Raw genomic sequence first — 12,887 nt, forward strand, 5'->3', positions numbered from 1 at the left:
AATTGCAAAAGATTAACAGAAAGTCCAGAATACTGTGGAATTTTGCGATGAAAACAAACGACTTAATGGCTGAGCACGATGCTGGCACAAAATGTCCTCTACAATCCGTGACGTCACGCGCAGGCGTCATCATACCGAGACGTTTTCAGCAGGATTTTTCGGCGCGAAATTTAAAATTGCACTTTAGTACACTAACCCGGCCGTATTGGCATGTGTTGCAATGTTAATATTTCATCATTGATGTATAAATTATCAGACTGCGTGGTCGGTAGTAGTGGGTTTCAGTAGGCCTTTAATTTGACAGTTGAATTTTTTTATTGTTTAAAGTTAAGCTCTAAATGTGTTATTCGGTTAATAAATAACGGAGTTACTGGGGAACACAATTGTAGAAAAGACAAGAGCACAGAACAATGCAGGTATGTTCTGAATACATTTATTAGATAAATATTAGGGTGCCACGTGGTCTAACTACATACAATTGTGCAAGACTTTAAAACAAAAACAAAAATCACAATGAGTTCCTTTTGTCTTTTTGCAGTGGTTGAGTATGAAGTGATTGTACATACAATGGACAAAGTGATGATATTGGTGAACAAATGTATTCGCATGTAACCTTTATTTTTCTTTTGTATGCAGGCGACGGACAAAAACGACGGGACACCAACTAACAATTTTCCAGTAGAGAGGTTTGCAAGCTTGTTTTTTTATTATTAATCTGAGGAAACAATGCACATTCCCAGGGAACATGAATACATTTCTGTCCACATGTCTCTATATTCATTGTACATATATACACACATCCTTAGGACACGTGACCACCCTTAATGTTACTTCACTCAATTTTCTATATTTTATTCTGACAAGAGATGTGAGTCTTTCCGTGTGATTGTGCAACTACAGATTGAGGGTGCTGCCCTAACACACTAAAAGTGGCTCACTTGTATGAAAAAAAACAAACATCATTTGAAAGTAAAAAATATTAATAATGTGGCAGTGTTTTGTCACTGATTGAAACATGTCAGTGTGTTGAACTGGAACGCTTACAATTATTAGCGCCATGCTACAGTGAGAGACATTGGATTTCTAGCCTTACAGAGTATTATTAAAAAGAATAAAACAGTATAAAATAAATTACAAAAAAAGAGGGATTCAAATATACCGTCATGTGGGTTTAAAAAAAAAGCCAGATTTAAAAAAGAAAAAGAAAAATATAAACATTATCATGACTTTTGTGATATACTGTAGGTATCTTTGAAAAAAATGATATTCACATTACACTCATAAGCCAGCGCAATTACAAACATCTTGAAACAAAATGCAAACAAATAATACAGAGATGGGAAAAGAACATACATGATGGTTAAAATTAAAAAAAAAAAATCAACACGTGCAAATAACTTAGGAGACATGTGGGCTGGTCACGTGACGCGTACACAAAGGCGGCGGCGGCGGCGGAGGTCAGTTCGGGAACAGAAAACGCGGCGATGCGAGGAAATAATAGAAAAATATTCACAATGATTATTATATTTACAGTGCAATAGCATTTCTTAGAAAATAATACATTTGCATACTGGAACAGCGTTATCATTAAAGAGGAAAGGAAATGTGGCACCGATACTGCGTTTTATGATTAACTGTCAAATAGGACCTTCACTCACAAACACACCCACACTCACACACTCACTCACACACACACGCACGCACGTATTATCCATCTTCATTTGTCCAACTTTGGTGAGCCGTTTCCCAAAAATAAATTGTGTAATGAGGCAGCAAATGCAACAGAACGTAGAAAACAAAAATCCAGTAAAAATGATGAGCTTACTGAGAAGAGCATCTACGTTGGCGTTTTGAATGAAATCATAAAAACAAAAACATATAGCTTAGAAATGTACTAATTGGCACACTTTGCACATCATTTAAGAGGGTGATAGACAACAGTTTTGCACAAAAATGAAGAAAAAAGTAGCGGAAAACAGAGATAAAGACAAGGGATGGGCATTTGAATCATTGTCTTTCATTCATTACGAGCCAAATGAATGCAATTTTTGTATATTATTCTTTAAATAATATTTTTAAATGGTAGAAAAAGATCAGGCAAATTCATTACAAGGCCAAATTGTTTATACTACCCTTTTGTTACTCGTGAGTATCTATTTTTGACATTTTGTTCAAAATATTAATTAGAAATATTCACACATTTTACTCATAAAAAAAATATATATATATATCTTTGATAATATTGTGCAATTTTATATGGATGCACACTTTTTTATTGTTCCAAAGCCTTTCATAATCTCCACTCTATGTTGTATATTTGAATGTGTGTTAATGGCACTTCCTTCCATTTAGCATATATTAAATATGAAATACAATTATACACACGGCTTGTATTAAAACATTTCTACAAGCACTTGCACATTTTTTTCCCTTGCTAAATTGTTATTGTAAAGCTGGCAAAGACATTAAAAAGTCTCAAAAGACAATATGTTAGAATATTAATATTAAATATTCAACATTTTAACTGTTTGTGATATGGGTGTAAATATTTGGGCACCTAATGATCCGATTACGATTCGATTCTCAATTCAACATGATTTTTGATACAAACCGATTCTCGCAATGTATTAATTGGTATAATAATTATAATGAAACGTATTCAAAACGGGTTACAATTTAGAAAAGGTCCTTCTGGTTGCATGGAAATAGCCTAAAACATTTTCATGGGGGGGGGATTGGACTTGGGGGGGCGGGGTTTGGTGGTAGCGCAGGTGTATATTGTAGCGTCCCGGAAGAGTCAATGCTGCAAGGGGGTTCTGGGTATTTGTTCTGTTTTGTTTATGTTGTGTTACGGTGCGGATATTCTCCCAAAATGTGTTTGTCATTCTTGTTTGGTGTGGGTTCACAGTTTAGCGCATATTTGTAGCAGTGTTAAAGTTGTTTATATGGCCACCCTCAGTGTGACCTGTATTGTTGTCCGGGTGGAAATCGGGAGAATGGTTGCCACGGGAGATTTTCGGGACGGGTACTGAAATTCGTGAGTCTCCCGGAAAAATCGTGAGGGTTGGCAAGTATGACCCCTAGTTTGTGATGATAAATATTACAGATATTTTCACACAATTGTAACTAAATGGCATATTTTGCACCTTTCCTAGAGATCATGGCTTAATCAAGGCTTTATTACTGTATTTCCCGGACTATAATTCGCTACTTTTTCCACATGCTTTGAACCCTGCGGCTAATTTTTAGAATTTTCCAGGCTACCGGCCATAATGTTTTGTATTCAACAAATAGTTTTCATATTACAGCGACAGAGACACTGAAAAGGTGGGTTATTGTTTGTGCTCTGACGCCATCTTTTGGACGGGTTCACGCAATGCAGGTGGTGGAGGTTGAAAATCTACTTCCCGTTTCGTGCCTTGAACCGGAAGTATAACCGTCCGTATCGTTCTTGCTCGAAAAGATTCTTCCTTCATCACTCCAAGCAGAGTTTGTTAGTTTTACAATGTAACTAAAAAAAATACATAATTACTAAACCGTCCCATGTGTGATGTTTGTAGGATTGTTTTCATGCATATGTGTACGCGCTATCATACTGCAATCAAGCTAGTATCGTTAGCATTAGCGAATATGCTAACACATTTGTCTGTGTTAGTATTATTAACTTATAGCGGCATTCTTTTTGTATTTGTGTTTCAGTTTCGTAATTTGATCAAAACGTCACTGTGGAATTATTTAGTCGGTTTAAATAATTGGAGAGCCTGCTTCCGCAGCTGGTGGTTCCATGACGATGACTTCTGTTTTGTTTGATCAGCCATTTTACTGCCCTATGACAGGCACTATTTACGTATGTAAATAAACATTTATAAAATATATATCTGCGGCTTATAGTCCGATGCGGCTAATGTGTACAAATATTTTTTTGTTTTAAAATTTGGTGCATGTGGCTTAACTACCGGTGTGCTTTATAGGCCAGAAAATACGGTATACACGTGATAACATTTATTTTAAGAGCTAGAGTGGCCAGTCTGTGGTGTCCATACTTCGTGGTTGTAGTAAGTAAGTTGGTCTTAAATTTCAACACTGCAAAAGACAATTGCGGCCTTGATGATAAAATAAATGAATAAAAGGTGGCAAGAAAATGCTCACATCCTAAATCAAGCAAAATAAATTGACTGCTTTACTTTAATTAAAGAAAAAATCAAGTTAGTATTTTTTGCCATCTAAAAATACAATTTAACTTTTAAATCAAGATACATATTTTATAGTTTTTTAGTTTTTTTTACAACAGTCATTTTAATAATAAAATGCTTAAATTATTGAATTAAATAAAATATAAATATGCCCATCCCTAATCCCTAGCGATTCATGACTTTGTAGAAACATATGAAACAGTTTTTAACAAAAAAATCACAATCGTAGTAAAAAGGAACATCTATGAATCGAAAGTTATTCATCTTCATTGTTTGTTTTGCGTGGTGTGGATCTCCTGTGCTATTAAATGATGTGTGGTGGCCTCTCCCCACGGAACAACAACAACAACAACATGCCGGATCTTTCCAGCCGGGTGAAAATGCTACAAGTGTTTGCGTGGCGTTCAAAACAACGGGTGATTTTTAGCTGCACAGTTCGAAAGGACTTCCCGACGTGTCTTTTGTGTTCCCAAGTAAAACTGTACAAGAGGAAGAAGAGAAGGGGGAGTGCATCTTTGTGTTCGTCAAGTACGGAGCGGCGTCCGGGCGCTATAAAGTCCACGCCCCCGGTACACGCCTCAGTTGTTCTCAAACAGCGACAGGAGGTCGTCATTACTATTGCTGGGGAGGTCCGGAGGGTCCAGGTAGGACAAGAGCTCGTCAGGGTTGGCCAACTCTGGAAGAAGCTGCACGGGAACACAAAATGTCAAACATCTTTCTATTAAAGGCTTTGTCGGTAAAAAGTCGCAAACTCACGTCTAAAGAAGGTTCCGGCATGTCCGAGCCGGCTTGGCTGTCCAAACTGGAGGGGTTAAAGGTCAGGTCGCTATGGGGGTGGCTGTTGGAGCCGGGCTGCTGCTGCTGCTGCTGCTGTTGTTGCTGCTGAGGAGGAGGGGGCGGAGCTTGTCGCGAGGGTGGCGGGGGTCCGCTGTGGTGTTGGCTCGCCGGGTGTGGCGACCCATGTAAGCTCTGCTGCAATGGACCATGGGACTGCTCATTGCCGGAAGAGTGAGGTATCTGCGAGAAGTGGCCGACATGTCTTAGATACTGATTGACATCGAACGCATCACGTGGGGCAGGACATGCTAACAGCGACAGTTCAAAGGGACTTTATCCAAGATTGAGACTGAGGGCAGCAAGAAGATCAATCAATCAATCAATCAATGTTTACTTATATAGCCCTAAATCACAAGTGTCTCAAAGGTCTCAAAGGTCTCAAAGATGAAAGATTATAATTAAAATAATATTATTGTTAGCATTTTGTTTCATCAGTCAATAAAAATAGTAAAAGGAAGTAGCCTGCTAATTAGTTAACAAATGTACACTCATAAATAATGTGCTTGATTTTTCTTATATTGGCATCATTTACTCTTATGATAGTATATTTTACATCTGTGTTAGCATATTTTGCTTGTATGTTAGCAGTTTTTCTTGTGATGTTGGCATATATTGTTCTTCCTTTTGCTCTAATCATAGCATCTTTTCCCCCCCTTTTTTTTAGCATGTTTTAATCTCATGTTAGCAGTTTTTACACTTATGTTAACATGTTTTACACTGATGTCAGCAAGTTTTGTGTGTATGTTAGCATCTTTTGCTCTTGTGAATCTTTTACACTTATGTTAGCATCTTTTACACTTATGTTAACATCTTTTACGCTTATGTTAGTATATTCTACACCAGGGGTCACCAACCTTTTTGAAACCAAGAGCTCCTTTTTGGGTACTGATTAATCCGAAGGGCTACCAGTTTGACACACACTTAAATAAATTGCCAGAAATAGCCAATTTGCTCAATTTACCTTTAATAAGTAAATATATATATATATATATATATCTGGTCAGGATGCCACCCGAACGCCTCCCTAGGGAGGTGTTTAGGGCACGTCCAACCGGTAGGAGGCCACGGGGAAGACCCAGGACACGTTGGGAAGACTATGTCTCCCGGCTGGCCTGGGAACGCCTCGGGATCCCCCGGGAAGAGCTAGACGAAGTGGCTGGGGAGAGGGAAGTCTGGGTTTCCCTGCTTAGGCTGTTGCCCCCGCGACCCGACCTCGGATAAGCGGAGGATGATGGATGGATGGATGGATATATATATATATATAAAAAATGGGTATTTCTGTCTGTCATTCCGTCGTACATTTTTTTTCCTTTTTCGGAAGGCTTTTTGTAGAGAATAAATGATGAAGAAAAACACTTAATTGAACGGTTTAAAAGAGGAGACAACATGAAAAAAATGAAAATTAAATTTTGTAACATAGTGTAGGAGCCTAAATGCTGTTTAAGTTAATTTACATTTTATGAAAGGTGCTTTATGTTTATTCAACAAAAAGGGGACTATTTACTTTATTTGCATGATAAGAAAATTGATATATTGAATGCTTAGAGTAATTGTATAAAGCTCACTTTATTTGTAATTATTACATTTGTCAAAATGATTTGATGATGTAACTGTTTTAATTGCATATATGGCAGAAGGATCTGTGTGGTAATGTGTTTTTTGGACGCAAGGTGTCATGGGTAATTGCAGTCAGGTGCGGTGGAATCGAGCCACACAGTTTTTTGACCACACTCATACTTATTCTCATATATACTTTTTCTAACTTGTACTGTAAAAAACTCTCTATAATTTGTCATTCATTTGTTCCCACGTCGTGACTGTTTTACGTTTTTGAATACTTAAGTTGACAAGTGAACCATACAAACCAAGAAGAACGTCTGGAGGTTTGTTTGTTGTTGCCGCAAGAAGCGGAGTGAAGGAGAAAGTAGAGGAGCGTCAAGCTGAGGCTACTTTAGGAATCTACACATAGTTTATCTTCAATTTCGACTGTTTAAAATTCAAAATTCAACCGAAAAAAATTAAGAGAAAAACCAGGTAATTCGAATCTTTTTGAAAAAATATAAAAAATAATTTATGGAACATCATTAGTCATTTTTCCTGATTAATATAAATTTTAGAATTTTGATGACATGTTTTAAATAGGTTAAAATCCAATCTGCACTTTGTTGGAATATATAACAAATTGGACCAAGCTATAGTTCTAACAGAGACAAATCCTTATTTCTTCTAGTTTTTCCAGAACAAAAATTTTAAAAGAAAATCAGAAGACTATGAAATACGATTTAAATTTGATTCTATAGATTTTCTAAATTTGCCAGAATATTATTTTGGAATTTTAATCTTAATAAGTTTGAAGAAATATTTCACAAATATTCTTCGATGGAAAAATCGAATCTAAAATGAAGAGTTAAATTAAAATGTATTTATTATTCTTTACAATAAAAAAAATACATTTACTTGAACATTGATTTACATTGTCAGGAAAGAAGAGGAAGGAATTTAAAAGGTAAAAAGGTATATGTGTTTAAAAATCCTAAAATCATTTTTAAGGTTGTGTTTTTTCTCTAAAATAGTTTTTCTGAAAGTTATAAGAAGCAAAGTAAAAAAATAAATGAATTTATTTAAACAAGTGAAGACCAAGTCTTTAAAATATTTTGTTGGATTTTCAAATACTATTTGAGTTTTCTCTTTCTTAGAATTAAAAATGTCGAGCAAATCGAGATCAGCTTGCTAGTAAATAAATAAAATCTAAAAAATAGAGGCAGCTCACTGGTAAGTGCTGCTATTTGAGCTATTTTTAGAGCAGGCCAGCGGGCGACTCATCTGGTCCTTACGGGCTACCTGGTGCCCGCGGGCACCGCGTTGGTGACCCCTGTTCCACACCTATGTTAGCATATTTTGCTTGTATGTTAGCAGTTTTTGTTATGTTAGAATCTATTGTTCTACCGTTAGTATATTTTGCTCTAATCTTAGCATCGTTTCCCCTTATTTTAGCATTTTTTGATCTCATGTTAGCAGTTTTTACACTTATGTTAGCATCTTTTACACTGATGTCATCATGTTTTGCGCGCATGTTAGCATCTTTTGCTCTTATTGGAGTATCTTTTACACTTATGTTTGCATCTTTTGCACAAACTGTATGTTATTTGATTTTATAATTTGTTTTATTGTTCGCATATTTTGCTCTTATTTTAGTATATTCTGCAATTATTATAGAATATTTTGCTCTCGTGTTAGCAAGTTCAGTTCAGTTTCAGTTAATTTGGAACATGTACAGAATGTAATGTAATGCATCACATATTTCCAGTTCTTTCATTACAGCAAGTCGGAAAAGAAGTAGGAAGAAACAGAGCTTATTTAATCCTACCCCTTTTCCCTTAGGGTTCCAGGTTCAATTTCCGCTTCCGCCATCCTAGTCACTGTTCTTGATCGTGTCCTTGGGAAAGATACTTTACCAACCTGCTCCGCGTGCCAACCACACTGGTTTAAATGTAACTTAGATATTGGTTTGCACAATGTAAAGCGCTTTGAGTCACTAGAGAAAAGCGCTATATAAATATAATTTACTTCACTAATGTTAACTTTTTCTGCTCTTATGTCGTCTTACGTATCGTCTGGAGTGAGACATTCTAACAAACGAACAAACATTACCCAGTAGTACCTGCTGAGGGGTATTTACTTTGATTGTTGTCATTGTTTAATACTTGATTTTAGTAAGTTAGCATTGTAACTTCAATACCACCTCACCGATTTCGGCAAAATTTTAAAGCAGGGGTACGCATAGGCTCAGACGGAAATTTATAGGTGATCTATTGCGAGTTGTTGTTCAGTCGGTTTGTTAATAACTTGGATAAGCAAAACCTTGCAACAGGGTGGCACACAACCTGAGAAATAAATCCATTAATCAGCGCTACATAAATAGTGCAAGTGATTGATTGTGAGTTATTGGTTAGCCACTTTGTTCGAAACTTAGAAGGATTCCACAAAAACTGCCCAACCGGTCCGATTACCGCGAAACTTGGTAGTCGGGTAACACATCGCTTCATGAAACAGCGCAAAGCAAGAGTTTTGATTGCGAGTTACTGATTAGCTGGTTTGTTCGTAACTCCGAAGGACCGGGCAAAACCGACCAACTAAACTTTGTAGCATGGTGAGTCATGGGCTAAGAAAGATGCGCATACATTAGCGTTTGATAAAAAAGTACACCTCCAAATCATTGGTGAGTCTGTTTGTTTGGAACAGAATTGTAAACAGAAATATGAAAAAAAATTCCATGAAACTTTGTCGAGTTGTGGCGAAAAGAAAAAAACTTTACACATTTTGGCAAAAATCTGCTAGTGTTTTTTGCTGTTCAACTCATCATAACGTCAGCGGAATCCGTCACTAACAAATAAGTAGCCAGGTCGCTAACTAAAAATAAGGCTATTTTTATTTTTACTCACAGTTTATTGCTAGTTTGCGCTACAGTTTTTAGTCCGAATCACCAAAACAGACTTACTTCAAGCTGGGGGCGCTATATACAGTGGGGCAAAAAAGTATTTAGTCAGCCACCGATTGTGCAAGTTCTCCCACTTAAAATGATGACAGAGGTCTGTAATTTTCATCATAGGTACACTTCAACTGTGAGAGACAGAATGTGAAAGAAAAATCCAGGAATTCACATTGTAGTAATTTTAAAGAATTTATTTGTAAATTATGGTGGAAAATAAGTATTTGGTCAACCATTCAAAGCTCTCACTGATGGAAGGATGTTTTGGCTCAAAATCTCACGATACATGGCTCCATTCATTCTTTCCTTAACACGGATCAATCGTCCTGTCCCCTTAGCAGAAAAACAGCCCCAAAGCATGATGTTTCCACCACCATGCTTCACAGTAGGTATGGTGTTCTTGGGATCCAACTCAGTATTCTTCTTCCTCCAAACACGACGAGTTGAGTTTATACCAAAATGGATACATGGATGATACAGTAGAGGATTGGAAAAATGTCATGTGGTCAGATGAAACCAAAATAGAACTTTTTGGTATAAACTCAACTCGCCGTGTTTGGAGGAAGAAGAATACTGAGTTGCATCCCAAGAACACCACACCTACTGTGAAGCATGGGGGTGGAAACATCATGCTTTGGGGCTGTTTTTCTGCTAAGGGGACAGGACGATTGATCTGTGTTAAGGAAAGAATGAATGGGGACAGGTATCGTGAGATTTTGAGCCAAAACCTCCTTCCATCAGTGAGAGCTTTGAATGGTTGACCAAATACTTATTTTCCGCCATAATTTACAAATAAATTCTTTAAAATTCCTACAATGTGAATTTCTGGATTTTTTTTTCAGATTCTGTCTCTCACAGTTGAAGTGTACCTATGATGAAAATTACAGACCTCTGTCATCATTTTATGTGGGAGAACTTGCACAATCGGTGGCTGACTAAATACTTTTTTGCCCCACTTTCTATAACCCCAAATAACAAACCTAGAAATGCCAGTATTTTCAATTAAAGTTAAAGTACCACTGATAGTCACACACACTGGGTGCGATGAATTTCCCCTTTGCAGTTGACCCATCCCTTTGTTCCACCTCCTGGGAGGTGAGGGGAGCAGTGAGCAGCAGCAATGATCACGCTTGGGAATCATATTGGTGATTTAACCCCCAATTCCAATAAGCTTCAAAGTTTTTGAAAACATATTTTTACTACAACCCCAAACTAAACTTAGTTTAGCAAAAAAGTATAGGAAAAAAACTCAAATTTTGAGTACCCACGTTAGGGTCTAATAAGCAGAAAGACATCCAATAGAGTCTAAACTCACCGAGTCAGCCATGTTGTGCGAAAGAGGCTTGTCTTGCGTCATTAGACTATTGGGCATGTCAGGCGGGTGGGACAGCTGGGGGCCGTGCATGAAGTCGTTCATCGACGTCCCGCCCGGCGTGCCGTGAGGGAAGTCAAAGTTGCCATGGCCTTGGTAACTGTTGCCTAGGACATGAGAAGTAAACAGTGAGTCAAAGCTCTGAGGTTGTTTTTTTTAAAACATTTTTTTGAGCCGCTGACCTTGACCGCCGTATTCGCTGTTGTTGCCGCCCTGTTGAGACGAGTACGGCGAGGGTCCGGGGCCGAGCTGGGCGATCATTTCCATCACGTTGGGCATGATCATCTGACTGGGGCTCATGGTCTTAAACCTCTTGGCGAGAGGACCGTCAGGGTCCTCCTTGATGTGGATTTCTGATTTGATGGCCACCGGCCGCCAGCTACACGTCGGGTCGATCGTCACCTCTTCGAACTCCGAGCTGGAGAACAACAGATAAGTTGATATTGTTCAGTTTATGTGGTGGACTCAAGCAAACAAGCTCACTTCTTTAATTATTAATAAATTAATCGTGAAATATAAAAAACGACTTGTGTATAATAATACAAATATTTTGACTACACTACTGAATATAATATTTACGTATCCAATATATACTTGTTTTTTATTGATCATTATAATGTACTTTATCATTATTTTTCATATTGTTATATAAATATTTAACAAAATTACAATCAGCCAAAAAATATCCATATTAAGAATGTAATCATGATGACATGTTTTCAATATTGTTTTCTTTAATTTATTTAGAAAAATCACACAGAATGTAAATAAATCTAAGTGTTTTATTTATTATTTTTGAAGAAAGCAATATGTTAGTGTATATTGTCATTATATATTGTTTTATAACGTATTGTTGCATGAAAAGATAATTGATCATCATACTGTTCTTTTTATAAACCTTATTGTAATCAATCAGCCAATTTGCAAATGAAAACAAAAAGGATGTATTACTGATATCAAATAAACTAAATTACAGAGGTTTAATCATAATACCTTTACCAATAACAAAAAGGATGTATTACTGATATCAAATAAACAAAATTACAAAGGTTTAATCATAATACCTTTACCAATAATAAAAAGGATGTATTACTGATATCAAATCAATTAATTTACAAAGGTTTAATCATAATACCTTCACCAATAAGACTTACAGCCAACATTAAATGACAATTAACGTATATAAAAAATACATAAAATATATAGAAAATATGCACTATTCCAAAATATATGCATTAATAATATTAACATGCTATTAGACCTAGGACGATAACACATTTTGCTCGACAATATATTAGCCTACAAATTATTGCCGATAAACAATATTATTCACATTTTTTTTTAGATCAAAATAAGCACGGATTAACTGATAATATTTAATATTAATAAACATATACCATTTCAAATGCAATAAACTTGTATTTCTGGTATATTGTAATTAGAATGTAAACTTTTAAATAGCCATGTTTAAAACATATATAAAACAAACAAGTAATACAAATAATATATACTCTTTTTGTAAAGGGTTGAACTTTAATAAAAATCATAACCATAAGCAATAAAAGTAGTTTCCGTCTCTGTTAAGGAGAGGGTGGGGGACCTTCAAATATACACAACCAAACGGATATACAGTACAGGCCAAAAGTTTGGACACACCTTCTCATTTCAATGTGTTTTCTTTATTTTCATGACTATTTACCTTGTAGATTGTATTGCATCAAAACTATGACATCTGTGGAGTGAAAACCATTTCAGGTGACTGACTACCTCTGAAAGCTCACAGAGAGAATGCCAAGAGTTTGCAAAGCAGTTATCAGAGCAAAGGGTGGCTGTTTTAAAGAAACTAGAATATAAAACATGTTTTCAGTTATTTCACCTTGTTTTGTTAAGTACATAACTCCACATGTGTTCATTCATAGTTTTGATGCCTTCAGTGACAATCTACAATGTAAATAGTCATGAAAATAAAGAACATGAATGTGAAGGTGTATCCAAA

General features: G+C 36.3%; 1 protein-coding gene and 1 long non-coding RNA gene across 8 annotated transcripts in view; one reads left to right on the forward strand and one right to left on the reverse strand.

Moving 5' to 3' along the window:
• Window positions 1-12,887, forward strand: part of LOC133558403 (uncharacterized) — a 68,660-nt gene that overhangs the window by 1,423 nt on the left and 54,350 nt on the right. For all 3 annotated transcript variants that reach the window (XR_009807945.1, XR_009807943.1, XR_009807944.1), the window contains exon 2: window positions 637-686. This is a non-coding gene — a long non-coding RNA (uncharacterized LOC133558403). The remainder of the gene's footprint in view (window positions 1-636; window positions 687-12,887) is intronic.
• The window catches only part of LOC133558400 (zinc finger MIZ domain-containing protein 1-like), a 322,168-nt gene continuing 309,964 nt past the window's right edge, over window positions 684-12,887 (reverse strand). For all 5 annotated transcript variants that reach the window (XM_061909765.1, XM_061909764.1, XM_061909763.1 and 2 more), the window contains 4 exons: window positions 11,074-11,309; window positions 10,835-10,998; window positions 4,950-5,210; window positions 684-4,879 (listed from right to left, as the gene is read on the reverse strand). In XM_061909765.1, coding sequence (XP_061765749.1) covers window positions 4,772-4,879; window positions 4,950-5,210; window positions 10,835-10,998; window positions 11,074-11,309 — 769 coding nt within the window. In that variant the 3' untranslated portion in view covers window positions 684-4,771. The remainder of the gene's footprint in view (window positions 4,880-4,949; window positions 5,211-10,834; window positions 10,999-11,073; window positions 11,310-12,887) is intronic.

Source organism: Nerophis ophidion, linkage group LG08, assembly GCF_033978795.1.
Source record: "Nerophis ophidion isolate RoL-2023_Sa linkage group LG08, RoL_Noph_v1.0, whole genome shotgun sequence".
NCBI lineage: Eukaryota > Metazoa > Chordata > Actinopteri > Syngnathiformes > Syngnathidae > Nerophis > Nerophis ophidion.